This window comes from Gavia stellata, chromosome 2 (assembly GCF_030936135.1).
Source record: "Gavia stellata isolate bGavSte3 chromosome 2, bGavSte3.hap2, whole genome shotgun sequence".
NCBI classification, from domain to species: domain Eukaryota; kingdom Metazoa; phylum Chordata; class Aves; order Gaviiformes; family Gaviidae; genus Gavia; species Gavia stellata.
The window spans coordinates 45,798,967-45,822,930 of record NC_082595.1 but is presented as its reverse complement, the minus strand read 5'-3'; the positions used below and the strand labels follow the sequence as shown (position 1 = coordinate 45,822,930).

Here is a 23,964-nt window from a genome sequence, read left to right as displayed (position 1 = left end):
CCGCCCCTTCCGCTGACGCCGGGAGGCGAGGGGCGGCCGGGCCGGGCGCGCAGGATGCTCCGGTCGCTCTGGAGTTTCCTTAAGCGGCACAAGAAGAAATGCCTCGTCCTCGGTACATTCCTCGGCGGTGAGTGCCTGGCAGCTGCGCCGGGGTGGGGGGGGCGGCGCGGTAATAGGGCTCGGCGGGGAGCCGGCCTTGGGGCCGTGGGGCCTCCCCACTCCCGCTGAAGTGCTCCCGGTTCCCGCCGGCGAGGCCCCCGCAGAGGCGGCGCTCGGCTGCTGGGCCCGACGACCCCCCGGTGGTCAGGCGGGTTCCCCGCTGGCAGGAAAGCTGTCTGCTGCCGGGCGAGCCCTGTGCCGGCCGCTGGCGTGACCGGCCCGGCGGCGGGCTGTTGCGCAGGGAGCTCCGCGGTGGCGGAGCAGTCCTTTACCTTGCTGGCGACACCAAAACGCACCTACCGACCGCCTGTGGGAGAGCTCAGGTGGCAGGAGGATTTTTCTCATAGTCAGGGAGGAAAACCTACACGTCGTCCTGCAAGTCCTGAAATACAGGGATTCGAGTTGCCTGGGGGTTCTTACGGCGGGTGTTTGCGTTGGTTTGAAACAACATGTAACCGTGCAAAGTGTGGGTGACGTTTGTGTTATTATTTTTAGGATGGAGGCTGAAAGCCTGTACTTTAAGAGTGACTTGTGCATTGAGGTGAATTGTCAAATATAAACCAACTGCAGACACAAAACTTTGCTGGAGAGAAGGATTTACGTTAATTATTCAAGCCTTTCCTCTCCCTTCAGGCTCCTGCCTAACCTGTAGGGTGGTTATGGTCTGGTAAGCTCCTCCTTGCCTTGGAGGAGTTATAGGGTTATTTTTAGTTGGAATTGTATTTAAAAGAACACCTTGGATCTATCTCTCTCTTTAATAATAAAGTGCATATCTGTGCAGCTGGAGATTAGGTACTCCTCAAAAGGTACAGCCATGTCTTTGCACGCTTAGTCATCAGATGTACTTATTTCTTATGCAAATGACACACAATTAAATATTACAGAGTTGCTAAGGAAAGTTTTTATTTGTTTATACCAGTTGGAACTTGCCTGAACAGTTAAATATTCTGAGGGCTCCGGGGTTTTTGCAGTACGTTTTGTCTCATATTCAGGTGAGGTCTCTTGTGAAGGTGGATTGTATATATTTTTGACTTGCCTTGGTTGTGTCCTCTGCGTTCTTTCAGCATGAATTCCTTCTGTGTTTTTCCAAAGAGTGCAGATTAATACATGATGATAAGTTAGATGATGGTTACTGAAGTACTTGTCAGACTGCTTCTCCAGTTCACCCCCTCACCTGCAGGTTTTCTGACTCTGCAAGTACAGCGGAACGTAATGTTTACCAGTTTCTGAGCCACCGCACTTGCAGCCCACCATGTTAAGTAAATGGATTTACTCTAATATACTAGGCTGTAACCTGCAAGCTGTTCTCCCTCCCCTTCAGCTGTCTTTGTGAGAGTGGTGGGTGGACAAATGGGAATAGTAAAGACAACAGTTGTCCCAGTTTCAGCTAGTAAACGTGGATCAACGTCCAAGTAGGAAAGCAGATATTGGGGAGCTTGTGGCTCTTGGTAGTCCTCATAGCCTGAAATCCTAAATTTATCGTGTATAAGCAGCCCTCTGCCAGCCTGCAAACCATTGTAATTTTGTTGAATTTACAGATTTTTCTATGTTTGGTGCTGTTTATGTACAATTCAGTGTCACTTTCAATACAATGCTACTGACTGGATGAAGTACAGTTTAAAAAATAATATTAATCAGGGATTAAACTAAAGTCATTTAAAGTGTGACCAGTCCAGAAAAACCCACGATGCTCCTCTTGTAACAAGCGTTTCAACTTCCGACTGAAAATGTTGAACTATGCTGTCATTGCCTGCAGCATGGATCAAGTACCTGTTTCCTCAGGCCGTGTTGTATTTGAGGATTCTGTGGAGAATTGCTTTTTTGTATTTGAGACGCTGTAGTTAATCAGGGCATCTGCAAGCAGGAGAACATCATTAGCTGCCACCAGCTGCAACTTGCACCATGGTATTTTAGGGCAGCCTGGGAGATGGAGGGATTTACTGCAGAGAGCTGCACTACAGTTGTGCAGCAGCTGAATCTTCAGTGCTTTGGCCGTCTACATATTAGTTATGGATCAGACCTTAAAATAACTCCAGGAGCTATGGTGATGCCACCACCAATGAATCAGAACTCTGAGATCCAGAATGGACTTTCCTCCAAAAAATACTGGCTAACGTTGAAAGGTAGAATGCAACTTTACATCACTACTTTTACTTGAAGACAGAATATTTGGAAGTGGCTGAACTATTTCAGAAAAGCATCCAAATCTGCTGATTCAATACCAGAGACAGGAATCCACATCTCTCTGGTGTGTTTGGTTTTTTTTAAGAGCTGGAGGTGCATTTTCTGGGAAGGAGTATGTAACAAGGAAAATGAGACATCACGGGGTTTAATGATTTTAAGTCTTTAACTGGCACGTGGTCAGAGATTAATGTGAATATTTAATGATTTGTTAGACAGTACAGAAGAGTCTCTACACTATTACTGATGCAATGTTGTATCAGTGTTGTGTTACTGAGAATTATTGAACCAAAATCTGAAATTGTTGGTAGCCTTTCCTCTGTTTACTGAGATGGATTCCTTGTGTGTTATCAGTGGCTGTCATTCTTAGTGTAATTTCTGTTGATGTCAATGCTGCAACAGTTTTTTTTGCTTATGAAGATACAAAACTCATAAAATAAGAGCTCAAATTGAGAGAAAAGCAACTGAAATAGGTGTAATTTTCCCTTAACCATAGAGTGGGTTTGAGGAGACCTCAACTTAGCAAAGACCCCGTGCAAACCCTTTCTTCAGAACTCTGTTCTTTTAGCAATATAAAGTAAATTGTGTACTAAAAAGACTTAAATCTCTTCAAGCAAGCAAAACCTAGTGCTCTGGGATCAAACCCACTAAAAATACTTAAAGTAGAGAGCTAGCATGATGGAGCTGCAAGGATGTGTTATGTTCACTTGTTCTTATTGGATAGGTAGATCTACCTTAAAGTGATTTCTATGTCAATGCTTAGTGTTCAAGGCAGATTTCAATAGATACTAAAAAATGATTCACTGTTGAAATTCTCTTGTTGCAGTGGAAGAGCAAGTTCAGGGTGCGTCTGCAATGTATGGTTCTGATTTCAGTGGTGAGTGAATTATTGCTCAATTTCATCTGTTGCAACCTTTGGCTTGCAGAAAGAGTGCTTCAGGTCAGAAGTCCGTCTGCTTAGCAAAGAAAGTTGTCTTGGTTTGTGAGTGAGTACAGGGGTATTAAATACGTTATGGTGGGACTCAGTAGTGCCAAGAGAATAAGGCTTTAGTGTCTTTTTATTTTAAATATGGTTTTCAACCATAATGGGACAGTTGTATGTCAGATGATGCACGGCTTGCTTGTACATAAGGACAAACCACAACTTACAGAGCTATTGGTGTTCTGGAAGAATGCAGGCTTCTGTGTGTCAGCGCAATTTCTACATAATGAAATTCTTAAAACTGAAAATTTTGCCTTGATTTTTTTTTTTTTCCTGAGGGAAGTATGGCAGTGAGGGTAATTGTTACATAGCGTTGTAAAGAGGTTTCCAGGAAACTTGATGCCTCCTAGTTACCAATCCCACCCTTCTGCTCATCTCTCCCTTCCACTTGTGAAGAAGGGAAAGGGCTGAGGGAGAAGTAAGCCATAACTTATGTGATATGAGAAATATCCTACCTGTTTGAGGCCACTGGCATGAATATGTAAGAGCCTACAGATTCTGTAAGCTACTTCCATTACTTACATTTAGATGGGAAGAAACTATACAGTGCTACAGCTGAAGAGGCCTACAGAGACAAATTAGAGCGTAATTATCTCAATTCACTGTTAACAGATGAATCAAATTGTTGCTTCCACAGGATATGGGTACTATAGACGCCAGGTGTTCCCAGCATTGTAGGATAGTGTCATGGTTTAAACGCAGCTGGGGACTAAGCACTGCACAGCCACTCCCTCCCTCCCCCCCACACCCCGGTGACATGGGGGAGAGAATCAGAAGGGTGAAAGTGAGAAAACTCATGGGTTGAGATTAAAAATAGTCTAATAATTAAAAAAGAGAAATAACAATAATGATAATAAACATTGTAAGGAAGGGGGGAGGGAATAACAAAGAGAAAGAAAAATAAAACCCAAGAAGGACAAGTGATGCAAATGAAAACAATTGCTCACCACCAACTGACTATTGTCCAGCCAGTCCCCAAGCAGCAGCTCCCCCGCCAACCTCCCCCCTAGTTTTATTGCTGAGCATGACATCATATGGTATGGAATATCCCTTTGGTCAGTTGGGGTCAGCTGTCCCGGCTGTGTCCCCTCCCAACTTTTTGTTCACCTCTAACCTACTCATGGGTGGTGTGAGAAGCAGAAGAAGCCTTGACTGTGTAAGCTCTGCTCAGCAGTGACTAAAACATCCCTGTATTATCAATGCTGTTTTCAGCACAAATCCGAAACAGAGCCCCATACTAGCTGCTATGATGAAAATTAACTCTATCCCAGCCAAAACCAGCACAGACAGCCAATACAAATGTCAATATGTTTCACTTTGTAGATCAGTTTTAAAGCAGTATGAATTGTAGCTTGAGATCCTTACTGAGGTTGCTGTACCTGAAGGTTCTGGCATCAGGTGATGTAATCCTGGTTTGTACCACTCATCTGTTGCTGAACCCTCTGTGAACCAGAAGTGTTGGGGCTATAGTTGTTTGCATAGCTCACAATTTAATGAAGGCAGAAGAAGTTTTATGTAGAAATTACCTTTCGGGCAGTATCATTATTTCTGAATTTTCTTAATTCCTGGTTTTGTACGGAACATATGGGAAAGATTCGGTATGAAGTTCCATCTATACAGCAGTTTAGCTAATGAGATGTGAGTAAAATGTTGCTACTGCCACTTCTTGCAGGCCTTCTATCAGATACTGAGAGGTAAAATTGAGGTATATTAGCTATTGTAAAAAGTTGGTGTCCACTTAGCTTGTTTATAACAACAGAGACTTTCAAAATGTTAGTTTAGTTTCCTACAGTTATGTTAGCTGACTTGTCATTACAGCAGTTCTTGGGATGTGGCTTTCTTTGGTCCTGCTTCCAACTCCAAGTGATGATGTCTTCATGTGATGCATTCAGCCTGGACTTCTTAGAAGTCTGTGTTATTTTCAAGTCTTCTGAATTAATGCCACATGTATTAATATAGGTACACAGGGTAGTTCTAAAATAAAATGTGAACACACATGCAGACTGACTCCCAAGCTGGCAGCTCCTTGAAATGTCCCGTAAGCCAGAGATTTGCAGAGGCTCTGATGCTGCGTTCAGGCATGAGTGACTAGTGGGCAGAAGTTCACTGTCACGAATGAGACTCAAATTTCCCAAGTGCAGTGCTGTGTCCTCCAGGCAACTCAGAGGCACTTATGAGCCATGCAGTTAGTAACAGGCAGTCTGCTGCTGACATCCAGACTTTTTTGTTGTTCATTGGTTTTGCTTAAGCTGTGTGGATGGTGTAACTTTTCTTTGGTTAACTTCTAATGCATTGCATTCCCAAAGATAAAGATGATATTGGAGTAAGTAACATCTGTTAGTGATGGGTCAAAGTTATGGCTTAATTCAGGGGAGGAGGGGAGAAATAAGACTACTAGTAACTGGTGTTGCATCATGATTTTAGACAAGGTTTTTTTCTGGAAACTCTTTGTTAAACCTGGATGACTGCTAGTGCAGCTTTGGACCCTCACAAGGCACAGCAGTTCTTAGTACAGAGTAATCACACAGCTTTAACAATCGAGTATTAAGCAATTAGGTGTCTCAACCTTAATTATAAAGGTGCTGTTCCAGCATATCACTCAAGGGCATGCACATGATCCTTCTTGAATTGTTTGCATATCTGCCTGTGTCCTGTGTACAGGCAGGAAGAGGGGTTTTTTATACTTATGAGACTTTTCTGCCACTAAACCCGGAGTTAAAGGGGAGAAAAATGAACAAAAGTAGTCATTTGGACAAATGACTATATCTGAATGTAATGTGACAAATGTGGTGGGATAAATGATTGGAAAAATCTTGTATTCTAAAATTATTTCCTAATACTAAAAAAATTGTTGCTGTTTCAGTATGTTAACTGCAAAAAAAAAAAAAAAGTACCCTGACAGTTGTGTTATAAATACATGTTCTTGGCAGGGATTGATAATTTTTTAGAGAAAAATAATCTAATTGTTATTTACGAAATCTCATGTTGGTTAACAATTTACAGTGGTAAAATTGCATTTAATATTATGGTTCCATAGACATAAAAGTTTGCATCTAAGGGGGTGAGTCTTCTGCACGGCAAATGCTCAGTCTGCCTAAAAGCTGAAGGAAGAGAGAGTGACTTCCCCATTTTTATTTTATGAGGCTTTTGGGAAATAAATGGATGTGACTGCAGCTGTTCCAAACTGGTCTGGCTTGTAGTTGCGTATTAGGAAACATAATGCCAATATGAATAGCTGGATTTTTTTTTGCAACTGTGAATATTGGGGCACAAAGTTGACAAGCCTTCTGAAATACTGATGGTAGTTTTGGAGAATGTGTTGAAAGGTTTTAATGATGTAAAAAATGTAGCTGAATTAAAATTTTTGTGGAGTTTGGGTTTGTTTTTTTTTTAGTTTTTGTGGATCGGGCTCAAAAATAGTTTTTCAACTTTCAGGGCAACTGTTAAATGCCTCATTCATTCAGATATTAACTTCAAAATGTGAAAATTGAACTTTAAAGAAAACTTCGTAGGTCTGTGTTTATGACTTTTGAAAGTGCTTGGTGGAAGAAAATAAAGACTTGATTTGATACTCAGATTTCTTCTTCTGTGTACCATTACTGACTTGACAGAGTCAGAGCTGGCACTCTGTAGAGGAGTTTCAGTACTTAGGGGATTGCTCCCCAGTGGACAGAAGATTATCAACTTGTACAATAGTCTTTTCTGCTTGGGTTTGTTCCGCCCTTATCTCCACCCCCCACCCCAATTCTTTCATGAGAGAACATGGGAAGAGCTTGTTATGCGCCTAAATAGAAAACTGCTGCTACCAGTGCATACAGGAGGCAGCAAATGAACTTGATACACAGGAGGTGTTATGAGAAGCCCTGGGTGGAGGGGGAGAAATTCAGGCGAAGCAGCTGGCGATGGGCAGAGGTGCTGAGGGTAAGTATAGAAGACGTAGTGGTATCTTGAGGAATGGCTTAGAAAGGGGGATGGAGATGAGGAAAGATGAGAAGAGGGCTGTGGGCAGCCTGGAGACATCTCTGAATGCCTGGTGGTGTGGGAAGAGCACTGGGGGAAACTTCAAAGGGATGTGCGTTGGGAGAGGAGGAAATGTAGAGCAAAAATTTTTGGTGGGTCTTTGTGGAAATGGAGATTCATAGCGAGGGTGATGAGGGATGATCAGATCCTCAAGGGTAGGAGAAGAGTGAGGCTGAAGAGTAGGAACCAGGTATGGTAAGAAGTAAGAGGGCTGCAGTCAAGCACCACTGAAGCTAAGGTTCTTCGTATGGAGAAGTTTCAAGACCAAACGAAGGAAGTGTTGGTCTGTAACATTTTCATCTTATGTGATTTTTAAGACTTGAGTTTTATGTCTAATTTCTGCTAATTTTAGAAAGATATCTTTTAAAAGAATTTAAATTTTCATCCATCTCCAGACCTGTGCATTTCAGTTTCTTTTCTCTATTATTTATTTTTGTTACCCTACACTTTTTTTTTCCTCTTCCCAATATTTGCTTCAGTCTCTTCAGTACTAGTTGTTCATGTTGCAGTAGTAGCAAAAATGCCTTTTTCAAGATATGTCTTCTCAGGAAATTTTCTTATACTGATTCAAGCCATTACCCTTGACATCTTAATTAATTTTGAAAACATTATTTCTGAGTATTACTTTGTCAATTAGAATTAAAATACTCAAGACCCACATATCCCAAAAAACCCACTATGCACCCTTATGGTTTAAAATCAAAGAAAGGGGCTGAAGGGACCCTCCTCACATTTTTAAAGCAGCTTGTAATATGAAAATCTCTCTGTAGGAGTCTATTTACTGGGAAAATATGGGCAGAAGAAAATCAGAGAAATCCAAGAACGAGAGGCAGCTGAATACATCGCCCAAGCACGAAGGCAGTATCATTTTGAAAGTAATCAGAGGACGTGCAATATGACAGGTAAGATAAGGAAATAGCTACTGTTCTTGATAGGTGGAATTATTGGGGGATTTATAGTACATATTGACAGGATGGAAGAAGAAGGATAATATAGGTGAATTCAAAATCTTAATTAAATACTAGTGCACAAATAGAGTAATTTTGCATAATAAAAACAGAATCTGAAGAACAGAGGATTAAAGAGATTTCTAGGGGTCATCTTAACCCTTGGTTTGAATATATACATCTATAATGCACACAAATATACATGCAGGTTACAATTTTTTGTCACTTCGTATTGCCCTAAACTGCATGTGGTGCTGAGGTGTGAAACAGCACACAGATTCAAACAATACTGAATTTACAGCAGGGTTATTTTATTCATTATAGCACATTGTTAGTAAGCTACACAGAGAGCTTGCTGGGTAATTTTTATTTACAAATAAGAAGCACGTCAGCCCATTAGTTCCCTCCATTTTAACAGTTAAAAGGTACCTGACTAGCTGGGGAGCAAAAACTGAAAGTATTTATATTACAGCAGTGGTCTTTGGATTTTTGGAGAGGAGATGGTAGGGTAGAGTTTAACAAAATCCTCGTCATTCCGGTAAATACAGGCCATTCAAAACTATTTCTATAAAACAAATTGGGCAGCATTTTTTTCTCTTGAAATTTGCAATGGCTTCTTGGGTGGCTGCAAATGCTTTTTGTGCACTGTGTTTACCCTGACATGAGATACCCTGGTATTTCATTTTCATCTTTTCCATTTTGTAGTGCTGGGATTGATTTTACTGCAAGAACTGAGTTTTTCTTTGCCCTTTGTTGTACAAAGTACCTTCTGTCTGGCAGCATGCGTTCTTGTCAAGATTTTTCATATTTTGTTCTTAGTATTTATTATGTTCTGTGCATGCTTGTTTTCCATTTCTTGTTCCCATCGTATAACAGCAAATAGGACATCGAATATTCTGAAAAGTAAAGGATTTTTTCCCCACCAGCTTTCTTTTATTTAAAACATACCTTTCTCTGGTTCTCTTGTTGGGGATAAAACCAAACCTCAGACCTTTTTCTTCTCCTTTGGAGAAATGCAACAGTAGATTTTCACCAGATTTTATTCTGGGGAGTTGAAGGCAGGTATATCTAGATATATATGCAGGATGTGAGTACACATCTGCAGCTAGAGCCAACAAAGACATGTAGCCAGGTAAGGGCAGCATTGTGCCCAAGCTCCTAAGAGGCACACAGGTAATTGCACTTCTGAGTACCCCCAGGGTTTCCTCTTTTCTTTGTCCTCCTAGCTTTGCGTGTTGAGCAACGGGATTTACATTTTATAGCAGCTGTTGAGTGAAAGCTGGGGATAGGCTTATGATGTTTTGTTGTTGACATTTTTTTTTTTCCTTTTGATAAAGTGCTGTCAATGCTTCCAACATTGAGGGATGCCTTAATGCACCAATTAAATTCTGAGAGTCTCACATCCCTTCTTAAAAATAGGTAAGACTGTTTTGTTTATTGTGTAAAAGATCACTTGTTTTGATCACAAGATAAGGGTTTTTTAAAATTATGTATTTATAATGTAGAGAGCATGCAGGATTTTGGTTGTGTCCCACTGAGTCGCTAAATTATTTTGAAATCACTACGTAAATATTTTGTGTCATTTTAGATGTATTGTGATAGGTGTGGCTGGCATTTTCCAAATGTTACAAAAAATAATAGTTCCTTTAGGATGCTATAATGAGAGCAATGGTTTTTGCTGAAGTGCTTATAAGATAGACTAGATCCTGTAAGTACTTTATCTGCCTATCTTAAACAGGACAGAGTATCTCGATGGACTTGTTGACGTTGTGTTTGTAAAAATGTTTATGTAATCTTATCAAGGTCAGATGTGAGTAGTAGTGGAAAGTATCTAAGATAAGATTGCAAATGGATGTAAGCTATGAGAAGTACTTTTTTTCTTTTTGAAGTAGAACAAATAGGGACATGTCATATGTTAAGAGGAATGCTTCCCTGTCAGAAAATGCCTTTGGTTTCCTTATACCTGCAGGAACAAATAGCATATTTTTAAATATATGAAATGCATAATAGCATACCTTAAAAGTAGAGTAAGCTGCTCTGCATTTGGCACAGAGTAAAAGTGTTATGTAGGCAGTTAACAGAGGATTTCTGACTCACTCTAGACTGCCTTTCTAGTTTACCTCCAACTAGCTTATTTATATAGCTATAACTTCAGCTGACCAGCATTTAATAGATTACCTATCAGTCATTCTTTTTTCAGTCAAAAAAACTCCCACAAGAAGGAAGCAGAATGTGATATTTAAAGTGGGAATTACAGCCTGAATGATGTTTTTATAACAAATTTTCTGCAAATTTGCAACTGTAATTGAATATTATTTATCCCAAATAACAAGAAATTAGGAAAAGTTAATTTTAATGGAATATTTAATATATTTCTTATAATAATGAAAATTTAACCTGGATGAACAAAAGATCTTGTGGATCACCAGATTTGTCTGCTGGACTGTGCAGCAAAATAGTCTACAGAGGCCTGTAATCCTTTGTTCAATGGTAAAGACATATAATGCCTTAGTTTGTTCTCTGTACGATGCATTCTTTTATCGAAATACATCTGGTGTCCCTAACTTGTTTGACTAGTTGAAACAGTTTACGGGTATGGTGATACACTTCTGAATTCTAATAATCCCAGTGAAAATAGGGATGATACTTTCTGATATTACTGTTACGCATTTCTGAAAACAAGTATTTCTTAAAATGCTGGTTAAGTGCAATATGCTGTAAGCGTGGATGGCCATTTAGAGTGTATCTTACAGTGGAGTTTGTGTCTTAATGCATCCTTTTTTGACTTACGCTGAGGAAGTTTTAACTAGATGCTTGAACTTTTGAACTGAAAAGGTAGAGAAGGGGTTGGGAAGGCACAGATCAAGGAATTGAGCCATCAGGCTCATTTCACGTTGAAGTGAGCCTTTGAAGAAGCTCTGCATTCTTGTGCTACACATGGAGATACAGATTTGTTTTCTTTCTACTTCCATTTGAGAACATGAATCAAATGGCTCCAGACCTTTGAGTGCCATTGTTGTTGAATACACAAAAGAGTAGATGTGGAGATTTACCTTTCTTAATGTCCCTGAAGATGTATTCTGTTTCTCACATCATGTATGTTATGGCTTAACATGTTATGGATCTGTTATCATATGTTACAGATCATGTTATGGCTTAGGTAAACTCCTTTAACTTTAACATTCGTTCACTTCCTTGAATTTAAAACCTTTTTACATTGTTTTAGTAATTCGTTGTGGCCAGTGGTAGGTTGGGGGGTGTAAGCAGGCTGAGATCTTCAGTCTTCCAGACAGACTTTTAAAGAGGGAGCAGCATGCAAGACCACAGATGTTTTTGCTCTGTCTGTCCTCTTTTCAAAGTAATATGATTGAATGAGATGAAGTACCTGCTGCTGTAGACTTGCAGGTGTTGCGTATCTCCCACCTATTCAGCATTTAGCTTTACTCTAAACCTGTATTTTTTTTTGTTTACGTTGCTTTTTCCTTCCGTAGCAGATAATGGTTTTCCAAATCAATAAATGTGAAATAGTAAAAATTGAGTTTTGAGTAGCAGCTGAATCTTATAAATTGCAGCAGATAAAGACTGTAAAATCCATTTCCACTGTTCAGCTTAATACTTGCAGACTTTAACTGTTACCTGGCTGTTGCCTTAAGCTGTGAGGAGAAACTTTGTAAGCATGAGCTCCAGAACATGTTTTGACATAATAGGTGCAAATGTAGTTGGCTGACATTGATGTATTGGCTTCTCTTTCTCTCTTCAGTTGGCATGGAAAGCTTACCACTCACAAGTAACAAATGTGGTTTTGAGTCCTGTTACGTGTTTTATCTATAGAAATATTACTGTATTTTTTAACAGTCTTTCCTTTGTTTTGCTTTAGAATAGCTTTTAAAACTGTTGATTTAGCTTGCAAAAAGAGAAGTATGTAAACTGTTTTTGTATGTGCCATGGATCCTTGTATCTCTTCCAGCTGTCATTTCTTTAATCTGTCTCTTTACTTTTTGGAGTTGTAGACTTAATAGTTTATTATATCGGTTCATCTGCATTATTTGATAGCAGTGAGCTTAAAAATTCATTGTTTATGTAAGTGATATAATGGTCAAACTAATGCCAAAGTGCATGTGTTTGTTCCAGACAGATTAAAACATTCCTCAATGGTTAATTGTGCCTGTAAAGAGAAATGATTTCTGGTGAAAAGTGTATTATTTTTTTATAAACTAGGTTACTGTAAAGTCTAAGCATAGGTTAATCTGAACTATCTGCCCTAAATATTTAAGTGTTAATTCTGATCCTAAGAAATTACCAAATGTTTCTGTAAGTGACTTGCACAAATTATTTCTTCCACGATAGTGATACAGTAGCCATTCTTTACTAACAGTGCTCAGTAGGCAAGAATGGCTGACGAAACTTTTTGGATGGTTAGCTTGCTCTTACCTTTACTACTGCCACTATATTTCTAACATTACCTCTGGATAGGAGTTATAAATATGCAATATACCTTAGGCAGTTCAGGTGTATCTGTGCAATCTACAGCCTTGCTCTTTTGGCTGCAGAATATATAAAATTTTAAGAATTGGTCAGGTCAAAAAAGTAAACATGCCTCAACAAAAGAAAAAAGATCAACTTGCATTTGTGTGGATGGCACAAGATTTCTTTTCCACAGATGGTCATGATCTCTTTGTTTTTTGATGATCAAATCTGAACTTTAAAACCAAATCAGGCAATGGTAAATCTTGCAAGAAAGTAGGACATAGAAATTCTGATCCTATGCTTATTATGCACAGGTGGACACAGGAAGCCCTACTGAACTGAGGTCTACATTAAGTATATACAGGATCAAGGCCCCAGAAAAGACCACTTTGTACCATCAGTAGGCTTTTTCTGACTGCTTAGTGTAGCAACTCAAAATTGATAACATAAGTGTATAATTGACATCACTAAATACTACATTTATACATTAAAGTTTGAGTATCTTTTCTGTGACTTCATAGTGTATGGTTTATATACTGCTTTCTTGAATGAAGCAAATCAATGTACATGTGAATCTGATCTGAATAATTATAGTAGCTATATGAGCTTGCCTTAGAGCGCTACTATTTCATTTAACATATTTATTAATTTCCAGGGAAAATATACTTTTTAATGTTTAATATTTCCATTTATTTTTCCCACAGGCCAGCAAACAAGTTAGAAATATGGGAGGATTTAAAGATAATAAGTAAGTGGAAATGAAAGATTCCATCTGATAATATTTAGTATAAATTTGCTATGTCTTTCACATCCTTTAAAATGCACACTTTACACTGGATTGTTGTTTTGCTAGACATGAAGATAGCGTAATACACTACACGGCAAACCTCCTCCCTGCCCACTGAGCCCCCCCTCCCCCAAACTCCTCATGAAGGAATGTTTTGTAGCCCTGAGGGAAGTTAGAAGCTCAGAGACAAAGGTGAAGAATTTTATTGGCTGCCTTGTTATCCTGCTCAAGAAAAAATTGTGAGAACTTCCTGTGCCATCACAGAAAAATCAAACTAGTTTTTCAGAAAACTCTATGCTGAACCTAACAGAAAACATTGACCAGAAATGTAGGCCAGCCCTTACATGGCTAGCACTTTCCTCTTCTCAAGCCTGTTGGAGAAAACCACCATAGCAGTGGCTATGAACCCTTTGGTTCATCTTGTTATTTATTGGCTGATGGAAGCGGTGGAAGGGAAGAAAGGATAGCGAAGTCGGATAATTATGTAGTGAATACTACTGAGCTTTTTGACTGCTTTTGACTCCTTAGTATCATTTGTTATCCCTACCACTTTCCTGGTTTTGTCTTTCCTTCCTTTTTGTTTTGTTTCTCCTTTTCACAACACCTATACAGATCCTACTTTTGATCCAGCTCCTTTCTTCCCATGTCCTTGCTACTCAGCATTCATCCATATTTATTCATGTCACTTCTTCCACACACCCTCTGTTGCCTAATGGCTGGTAGCTGGTGCTCATTTTCATTTTCTTTCTTTGGATATTAGCTGCTCCTGCCTTAGGTAGCTTTTTTTCCCAAGCTGCTGTTATGCCTTCTGTGTCTTAATTGCATGATGAGGGCTAACATACTGTGTGTATTTCCTGGCCTAATGAAGAAAGATGATTTGACAGTACATCCGTTTTCCTTTTGGAGCAACTTGTATAATTTTTTTTTTCCAAAATAACTTGTGTAATGTGCAAAATGATATTAATATGGGACTTTAAATGGGACACTTTAGATGTAGCTCCAGCACATATTAGACTTATGACCATCTTGGGTATGTGTTGTGAAAATGTGTGTTATGACAACCAATGAGAGAAATGTGACTGTGTATTTAAAAAATCATCTGCAATTCTTGAGTCTTGGAGAGCACTCTTCCTCCTTGACTCACCCTTATTTCTTTGACTTTGAAGTTATTTTGTTGTCTCTTTTCAAGGTTTCACAAGAAGCATTGTAGCTGTATATAGTACCTGTATGCTAGTAGTTCTTTTGCGAGTCCAGTTAAATATTATTGGCGGTTACATCTACCTAGATAATGCTGCACTCTGCAAAAACGGCACAGTAAGTTTCTTGTTTTGTTTCAAAGGTAGAACGTCCACTTTTTTGGAAGTGAAAGGATTATTTAGCAAGAGATAAAAAGGGCATAGCTTAGGAGTATTAGAATAAAACTGAGAGTTCTTATGAGTGGGAGGTGTGGAAGCATTACTGCAAGTAACATATATTGATGTGTTTTAATAGCCTCTAAATTTGGATGATTTGGTGATACTGTTGCTTACAAAATACTAGCAATAGTGAAGAATATCTTTCGTCTGCATTTGTATCGCTTAAAGAAGGTTACTTCATATCTAAACACCAACATAAAATAATTTATTTGCTTTCATTAATTTTTTGTGAAACAGTAATACTGTGTGGATGATCCAAGATATGTATGCAAATGTATGTAAAAGCTTAGGTCTTCCTAGCACGTACATTAATTCCCCCAGTTAAATTTTCCTAGGATTAAAGAAGAAAATGTTGTCTTTGAAATGTTGGCTATTTTGTTTAACTCCAAAAGGCCATGTACCTTAAATGTCTATTGGTGGGACCAAGCAAGATAGAATAGTTGGTTTTTTGTTTATATAGTATATCTATCACTGCTCAATAAAAATAGATCAATTCCACAGTAAGCAAGTACCCATTGTACAGAGTCAGATCTGCAAATTGTTGGACAGCTCCTCTAAAAATGATGGATACAAACTTTGATGAGTTGTTTTGTGCCCCTCTGTGATAGCTCCTGCTGAGAGTCAAGGAACAGCATGCCAAGGCAGGTCTAAGAAAAGCTTTCATTTGGGAGGCCAGGGTTGATGGAGGTCGTGCTTCATTTTGTAAAACCTGAAAAAGCTTTTTTTAAAAGGGTACGATGAGTTTGGACTAGAAACATGTTTCCTTTCTGTTCTTTTTCCAGTAGAGAATTGGGTTGACAGGGCCAACTCTGAGGCACTCCGCTGGAGCAAACTCGGATCCCGTCTCAGTTCTTGAAAGCTTCTTTGCTCTCAGATAGGCTTTTGTTAGGGTTGAATATAAATATCCTATTCCACTAGGTTTAATTTTTGGGGTGGCAGAGGGTCTACTTTCACCTACAATGCAGTTTTTTAAGAAACTTTCCTATACATGAATGAAAAGTGAAAGATTTTTCTGTGCCACTGAAGATGGAAGAGATCTGTACAGTATTGAAGAGAAAAATGTCAGAGGGCTTATGAAAGATCCATGGGTTAATGGCAGGAAGAGTCAGAAGCTACAGAGTTGCATGAGAATGGAGAAATCCATCTGCTGCAGGGTGTTATGAAGATTAAGGAAATTGGTCACAATCAGTTTGAAATAATTTTTGCATTGTTCTCTACTGTTGACATGTCACAGAACTGTTGGGTTTTTTTCCCCTGTAGACACCACTGGCTCCCCCTGAAGTTCAGCAGCAATATTTATCAAGTATTCAGCACCTTTTAGGAGATGGTATGGTGCTTGTTATGAACTAACTACACTTACAAAATTCTACTTTTTTTCTAGACTTGAGCACAAAATATTAGAATAATTTTGACGCTTTCCTCCTTCTAGGACTGACTGAGTTAATAACTATTGTTAAACAAGCGGTGCATAAAGTTTTTGGAAGGTAAGAGTCTATATTTCTCCATGGTTAGCTTTTAAGTTTTATTATGATAACTGTTCCCAAAACGATGAGTTTTATTAGAATAAAAAAAAGGAAGGTATACTGACTTTTTCCAAAACAACTTTTTTATTATAGCGGGCTACGTCTGCCAGTGCAAACCAGTATAGCAGATTGGGATCCTGTTACTTGTGAACATGTTACCGGTAGGAGAACAAAGCATCATTATTCATTTTGCAGTCAACATTGTAGTCTTTCTCCTTTCCAGTATTTCCCTTAAGCACACCCTATCTCTTCTGGAGCTGGAACAGAAACTGAAAGATATCAGGAAAGTAGTGGAACATAAAGATTCGGATCAGATTGCATCTTACTCTCCCTTATGTCATTATCTGATGCCAGATGAAGAAAACCCTTTGGCTACCCAGGTACTTGTTTCAATTTCTTTCATCTACCTTTTTCCATTCTGCATATTTTTGTTTGTTTGTTTTGGGGAGGGAAGGGTGCTTAACAGTCCTGTAGTTGAACCATGGTATCTATATCTTTAATAACTGGCAATGCCTCTTCTTTCATAAATCAAGTATCCTTGTCTCTTTAATCTAGGCAAAGTAAAGTTGTACTTTTTTCAGATTTGTTTGAAAACAAGTGTCATCCTCAGAATGTCAGCTTTAAGCTCAGAAACACAGCCCAGTTACTGCTTTTAGTCTGTGATGTATGCTGTAGCACAGTGCAGCTTAACTCAGCCCTAAGCTAAATTGTATTACTTTGCACTTGTGTAACAGCAAAGATCATGGACAATTGTAGCATTGTGGCTGATGCACAAGAAGGTGATGGTGTGCTGAGGCCTTTTGTTGCTTTGTGCTGGAAAATGAACAGGAGTCAAGAGAAAGGTCTATCTAATCCCAATTGTAACATTAATGTCCTGAATTTTCTAAAGGTGTTTGTCTCCATCCACACCACAGGTTGGAGAAAAGTCATTCTTAACGTGATATTATACTAGTATAAAGAAGAAACTTAGGCTTCAGTGTGTGACTACATGCACTTATTCCTTTCACTTAATGCTGATATGCAGGGTTTATTTCAGTTTTGGAGGTCAGCAGTGGAAAAAATACTTTGCTCCATTAGCCTGGTACTTCCTGCTAATATTGTTTTTAGTAGGAAAAAAAAGTCCTACGGTGAATATTTAAAAGGCAAATTAGAACAGAAATTACAAAGACGCTGATTTACAACAATAAATTTTTTCTTTTAAATAGATTTGACTTATTCATCTTGACTTAATTCCATGGTACAAAACTATTCTATTTCTACTCTTATTCTTAAGGTTGCCAATGGATTTCTTACTAAATAGTGTCTGTCTTTGCTTTTTCTAGGCCTATGGACTTACAGAGAGAGACATTGCTACAATTAAATTACTTAATGAAACTAGAGATATGCTAGAAAGGTATAGAGAAATAGCGTGTATTCATATTATCCTCCGCCTCACAACTATTGTTTATGTAAGACAATTACTTTCATATAAAAAGCTGTCAACTTTCATTTGCGAAATGTGACCACACTGCTGCATTAAATTTTTATATTCACTAATTGTAGGCTGGGATTTTCAAAATTTGAGAGCTCTGAAAATCGGTTATAAGAAATAAACCTGCCTTAACAAGATGACCAGGATGTCCTTCCCAGTCAGACCCCCTTATCTCTTCCTCACCTTTTCTGTAGTTATGCAGGAACAGAAGAGTACTTCTCTTCTGCTAAAGCAGGGTAAATTGAGAGTAATTTTCTTGGATTTTCTTGCTTTGATAAAATGAACACTAGTTTTGGCTTATCAGAATTTTTTTTAATGCATGGTTTTGAGAATGGTTGTATGTGTCCTTTTACCAGAGAGCTACTGAAGTGAATCACAGAATCACTAAAGTTGGAAAAGACCTGTAAGATCATCAAGTCCAACCATTAACAAAAACAAAAAAACCCCAAACAAACAAAAAAACAACACAAACAAAAAAACTCACCACACACCACCATGCCCATCAAGTCGCATCCCACAATGCCATGTCCACACATTCCTTGAATACCTCCAGGGAGGGTGACTCCACCACCTCCCTGGGCAGTCTACTCCAGTGTGTTACCACTCTCTCAGTAAAGAAATTTTTCCTAATATCCAGTCTGAATCTCCCCTGGCACAACTTGAGGCCATTTCCTCTTGTCCTGTCACTCATCACTTGGGAGAAGAGGCCAACACCCACCTCTCTGCAACCCCCTTTCAGGTAGTTGTAGCGAGCGATGAGGTCTCCCCTCAGCCTCCTCTTCTCCAGGCTAAACAACCCCCGTTCCTTCAGCCACTCCTCATAAGACTTGTGCTCCAGACCCCTCACCAGCTTCGTCGCCCTTCTCTGGACACGCTCCAGCACCTCAATGTCCTTCTTGCAGTGAGGGGCCCAAAACTGAACACAGGATTTGAGGTGTAGCCTCACCAGCGCTGAGTACAGGGGCACAATCACCTCCCTACTCCTGCTGGCCACACTATTTCTGATACAGGCCAGGATGCCGTTGGCCTTCTTGGCCACCTGGGCACACTGCTGGCTCATATTCAGCCGGCTGTCAATCAACACCCCAGGTCCTTTTCCACCAGGCAGCTTTCCAGCCACTCGTCCCCAAGCCTGTAGCGTTGCATGGGGTTGTTGTGGCCAAAGTGTAGAACCCGACACTTGGCCTTGTTGAACTTCTGTAATAAATACTGAATAAGAGTTAATTGAGCCAAATGCCAAACTACTCTAACAATTTAGCTGCTAGAGATCTGGGGCATTTTAAGGATAAGTCCCTTCTATGTTATTACTTAGTAAGAAATAGAGAAGTGAGGAATGCTTTAGATTTTTCTGTTTTTTAGTAACCTTAGGGTAGAGTGTAGGTGTTTGATTCGTTTGCTGTGGAGTTACTGGGGAGTTGATCTTTCTTGAGGTGGCTATACTAACAGCCTTTTCTCTGAGTCATACATCTTCCTTTATGGGAGGGGCATCTGTAGCACTGAACACTTGGCAGCATTTTTTTAGTTTGAAAAAATAAATCCCGGGAATCAAACTTTTCTTTTTTTTTTTTCAGTCCAGACTTCAGTACCGTTTTGAGCACGTGTTTAAATAGAGGATTCAGTCGTCTGCTGGACAATATGGCAGAGTTTTTTAGACCTACTGAACAGGACCTCTCTCAGAATGGCTCTGTAAATAGGTAAATGTTTTCTTTGTTGTGGTTCTCATGTGAATAATGCTTTCGGTTCATAGTGAATTCCAAAAAAGGCTATTGATTTTCCTGCCTGCTTGAAGTTCTTGTGCTGGAAAGGATTCTGTTTCTTGCTTTTCAAGAATAAATAGTGTCTCCTCACTTCACCCATGAAGTTGCTAGAATTCACGTGAGGTATCTTTCCCACCATTACTTGCAGATCTGAAAGCAGAAATCAGAAGATCTGTACTTCCCACTTTTTGCCAACACTGTACAAGCAGGCTGCCTGTCTAGCTAAGGAGGTTTTACCCCACTGGTGGTGACTACTAAAGATGTACCGCAGTACCTCGCCTGTGAGGCCCTGAGAAAGATAGCGTTCCCCTATAGTTAGCAGATAAGCTCTGTACACCCCAGACTCCAACTGTCCGTTGCTGTAGTTCTCAAGGAAGGCGTGGGCATTACCATGATTCTCCAAATACATGTATCCAAAGCACCTGCAGAGCTTTAGGTTCTTTGCTGGTATGCTGAAAAAAAATAGTAACATTCAGAGTTTTCTGCCTCTTCCTAGAAGACTGTTTAAAAACAGCTTTTAATCTGAAGTTAAGTACAGTTTTAAACAGTGTAATGAGTGTGTTACAAATCCAAAAGCTGAGTTCAAATCCTTGAAATATGATTTCTAAAATATTAAAATTAAAACCTTGAATAATAACTGGGTTTATGTATGTTTATTTTAATAACTGATGGCTCTCAAAGAGTAATGTTTTTATTTAAATACATACTATTTACATCACTTAATATATCCCAAAGGCTGTAGTTTGGCTGTCTGTCCTAAGCCTGGTTTAGAGTTTGAAATAGTGTGAGATTGTAGACTGGCATTTCTAACAACTGTTGACACACACACACACACGTAAAGACTCTGGCTAAACCGTATTTCTCTTGCGTGAGAAGTAAGTGTCAAACTGTGTAATAGGAACACCTACTGAAACTTGCTTTGGTACCTCTCTATATTAAATGAAAGACTTGATAGGGGAAAAAACCTTCATCTGTACATTTTAGTTTGCAGTCTTTCAACTCTTACTTTTGAAGTAGTAATTATTTAGAATTGTAATAATCACAGTTTAGTGGCTTTACTAATGTCAGAGCAGGTCTAGGTCAATTTTTTTGTTCTTTTCTAGTCTTTCCAGTGTCAGTCTTCCTTTAGCCAAGATAATTCCAATAATAAATGGACAGATCCATTCAGTATGCAGTGAAACACCCAGTCACTTTGTTCAGGTAAGAATCTTGCTTATTTAAAATATCCCAAGTAAATTTTGAAATGAATGTTGTATATTTCTTTTTAATAACATACTTAATTTTGTTTAGTTCCAGTGGCTTTAAAAAAACAAAGTAGAAACAATAGGCACAACTTAAACTTTTTGTAAACTTGTATCTTCCAAAAATAAGCTATTTTTCTAGAACCTCTTCCCGCTGCTAAACTGTGCAGGAGCACAAAAAGGTCTCTCAACTTGGTTCTACTACTTGCAGTTCTGCCCCTAAACCTTTCTAAAGCAAGAAATTTGAGTTAGATCTCTGTGGGAGTGCCAGGTGCTTTTCTCATGCTGTATTATGTACTGTAGCAAAACCAGAATAGCAGTGGATGTGTTTGATTAAGCAAATTTATTCTTTAAATTTCTTCCAGGACCTGTTGATGATGGAACAAGTGAAAGACTTTGCTGCTAATGTTTATGAAGCTTTTAGTACCCCTCAGCAACTAGAGAAATGAACTACACATTTATAGGAATAGATTGTGTATTTATAACAAATCCCTTGTGACTACTGATGAGACTTGGGTTAATTTTATAATGGTGTAGGAGTGGTAGACCAGCAGAAAGAATGTTCTGAAAAAAGTGGGAGTGAACCCGTATTTGTTCTAATAAAATTCTGTTTCAAACACCCATTAAAAGTATTCTTGTTGAAAGAATCATTGTATGTAAAGACTTTTCTATTAAAAAAGTGGTTAAACTCTTCCATAATTCATCTGATTATTTTTATTGCATCTGGTGGCAGTACTACAAGTTTACATAAAAACCCATTTGTTTGCCTGGGCTGTGTAAATTTTGGAAAAAAAACTAATGGTAGTGATCTAAAGAATAGCACAGATCAGCAGAATGAAGTAAGGCTTCTTTCTTCTTCTCCCATTTTTTTCTTTTTATAAAGGAAAGCTTTTTTTTTTCCCTTAACTTTACAAATGTTATTCCAAAGAGTCTTTCATTCTTCAGAAAGCCTTTGCCAACTGATGCATGTTCCTCTTGAACAAGCTGGAGGGTGCTTTCTCTGTTACTTACTACTAAAGGAATGTGGATTTTTAGAAGTTCTCTTGTTTATGCTGTTCAAACAGCTACACTGTACACATTAACTTGTAAATATTTTATCTTAATTTGTATTAATTTTGAGCCCAGTTGTCTGTATTGTAATAAAATATTTTAATGTAAAATTTGTGTGTGTATTAACACTACTAGCAGGAAATAAGTTCATTTGGCCCATCACTTAAAATCTTGACATAGCTGAAAGAATAAATTTAACTTACACTGTCATAGTTTTGCACTCATTAACATTACTCAGGAAAAACAAACCTTTGACCTCAACACCGAAACAATTCATGCTTTTTTGTTGTCCTATACCTCCCCTTCTTTGCCAACTTCACAGGGCAGGTCTCTCCCTACAAATCCTGACACATGCTGAGTTAGGGAATTTTTCAAGTTGGATGCACTCTACCCTCTGCTTAAAATCACAGAATCACAGAATCAGTACGGTTGGAAAAGACCTGTAAGATCATCGAGTCCAACCTGGGGAAAAAAAAAAAAAAAAAAAAAAACACACATCAAAAAACCCACAAAAAAAAAAAAAAAACACAAAACCCACGCCACACAACAACAATAACAAGCCACAACCCACCCAACACCACACAGCACCATGTCCATCAAGCTACATCCCACAATGCCACATCCACACGCTCCTTGAATACCTCCAGGGAGGGTGACTCTACCACCTCCCTGGGCAGCCTATTCCAGTGTTTCACCACTCTCTCAGTGAAGAACTTTTTCCTAATGTCTAGCCTGAACCTCCCCTGTCGCAACTTGAGGCCATTTCCTCTAGTCCTGTCACTAGTCACTTGGGAGAAGAGACCAACACCCACCTCTCTGCAACCCCCTTTCAGGTAGTTGTAGAGAGCGATAAGGTCTCCCCTCAGCCTCCTCTTCTCCAGGCTAAACAACCCCAGCTCCCTCAGCCGCTCCTCATAAGACTTGTGTTCCAGACCCCTCACCAGCTTCGTCGCCCTTCTCTGGACACACTCCAGCACCTCAATGTCCTTCTTGTAGTGAGGGGCCCAAAACTGAACACAGTATTCGAGGTGCGGCCTCACCAGAGCCGAGTACAGAGGCATGATCACCTCCCTGCTCCTGCTGGCCACACCATTTCTGATACAAGCCAGGATGCCGTTGGCCTTCTTGGCCACCTGGGCACACTGCTGGCTCATATTCAGCCGGCTGTCGATCAACACCCCCAGGTCCTTTTCTGCAGGGGAACTTTCCAGCCACTCATCCCCAAGCCTGTAGCGTTGCCTGGGGTTGTTGTGGCTGAAGTGTAGAACCCGGCATTTGGCCTTATTGAACTTCATCCGGTTGGCCTCAGCCCATCGATCCAGCCTGTCCAGATCCCTCTGCAGAGCCTTCCTACCCTCAAGCAGATCAACACTCCCTCCCAACTTGGTGTCGTCTGCAAACTTGCTGAGGGAGCACTCTATCCCCTCATCCAGATCATCAATGAAGACATTAAACAAGACCGGTCCCAAAACCGAGCCCTGGGGGACTCCGCTTGTGACCGGCCGCCAGCTGGATTTCACCCCATTCACCACAACCCTCTGGGCTCGGCCATCCAGCCAGTTTTTTACCCAGCGAAGAGTGTACCTGTCTAAACCACAGGCCGCCAGCTTCTCTAGGAGAATACTGTGGGGAACAGTGTCAAAGGCTTTGCTGAAGTCCAGGTAGACAACATCAACAGCCTTCCCCTCATCCACTAGGCGGGTCACCTGGTCATAGAAGGAGATCAGGTTGGTCAAGCAGGACCTGCCTTTCATGAACCCGTGCTGGCTGGGCCTGATCCCTCGGGTAACCTGCACGTGTCCCGTGAGCGCCCTCAAGATGAGCCTCTCCATAACCTTCCCCGGCACCGAGGTCAGGCTGACAGGCCTGTAGTTCCCCGGATCCTCCTTCCGACCCTTCTTGTAGATGGGCGTCACGTTGGCAAGCCTCCAGTCATCCGGGACCTCCCCCGTTGACCAGGACTG

General features: G+C 39.8%; 1 protein-coding gene across 2 annotated transcripts; it reads left to right on the top strand.

Moving 5' to 3' along the window:
* The first annotated feature begins 54 nt into the window (after positions 1 to 54).
* Positions 55 to 22,069, top strand: PEX3 (peroxisomal biogenesis factor 3). Of its 2 annotated transcripts, none has more exons than XM_059833896.1 (12): positions 55 to 127; positions 8,113 to 8,244; positions 9,627 to 9,708; positions 13,461 to 13,504; positions 14,733 to 14,857; positions 16,219 to 16,285; positions 16,388 to 16,442; positions 16,705 to 16,861; positions 17,804 to 17,874; positions 19,524 to 19,646; positions 20,813 to 20,909; positions 21,316 to 22,069. In XM_059833896.1, the coding sequence occupies exons 1-12, from the start codon at positions 55 to 57 to the stop codon at positions 21,397 to 21,399; spliced, it is 1,110 nt and encodes a 369-aa protein (XP_059689879.1). In that variant the 3' UTR covers positions 21,400 to 22,069. The 2 variants fall into 2 exon arrangements, with proteins under 2 accessions (XP_059689879.1, XP_059689885.1); XM_059833902.1 differs by having other exon boundaries at positions 56 to 112.
* Positions 22,070 to 23,964: the final 1,895 nt, after the last annotated feature.

What these genes read in the sequence shown, in the direction of transcription:
- PEX3 (XM_059833896.1), top strand. Translation starts at nt 55, where the DNA reads ATGCTCCGGTCGCTCTGGAGTTTCCTTAAGCGGCACAAGAAGAAATGC. An exon ending in CACTCTGCAAAAACGGCACA is followed by an intron (nt 14,858 to 16,218) that starts GTAAGTTTCTTG and finishes TTTCCCCTGTAG; the next exon opens with ACACCACTGGCTCCCCCTGA. An exon ending in GTGCATAAAGTTTTTGGAAG is followed by an intron (nt 16,443 to 16,704) that starts GTAAGAGTCTAT and finishes TCTCCTTTCCAG; the next exon opens with TATTTCCCTTAAGCACACCC.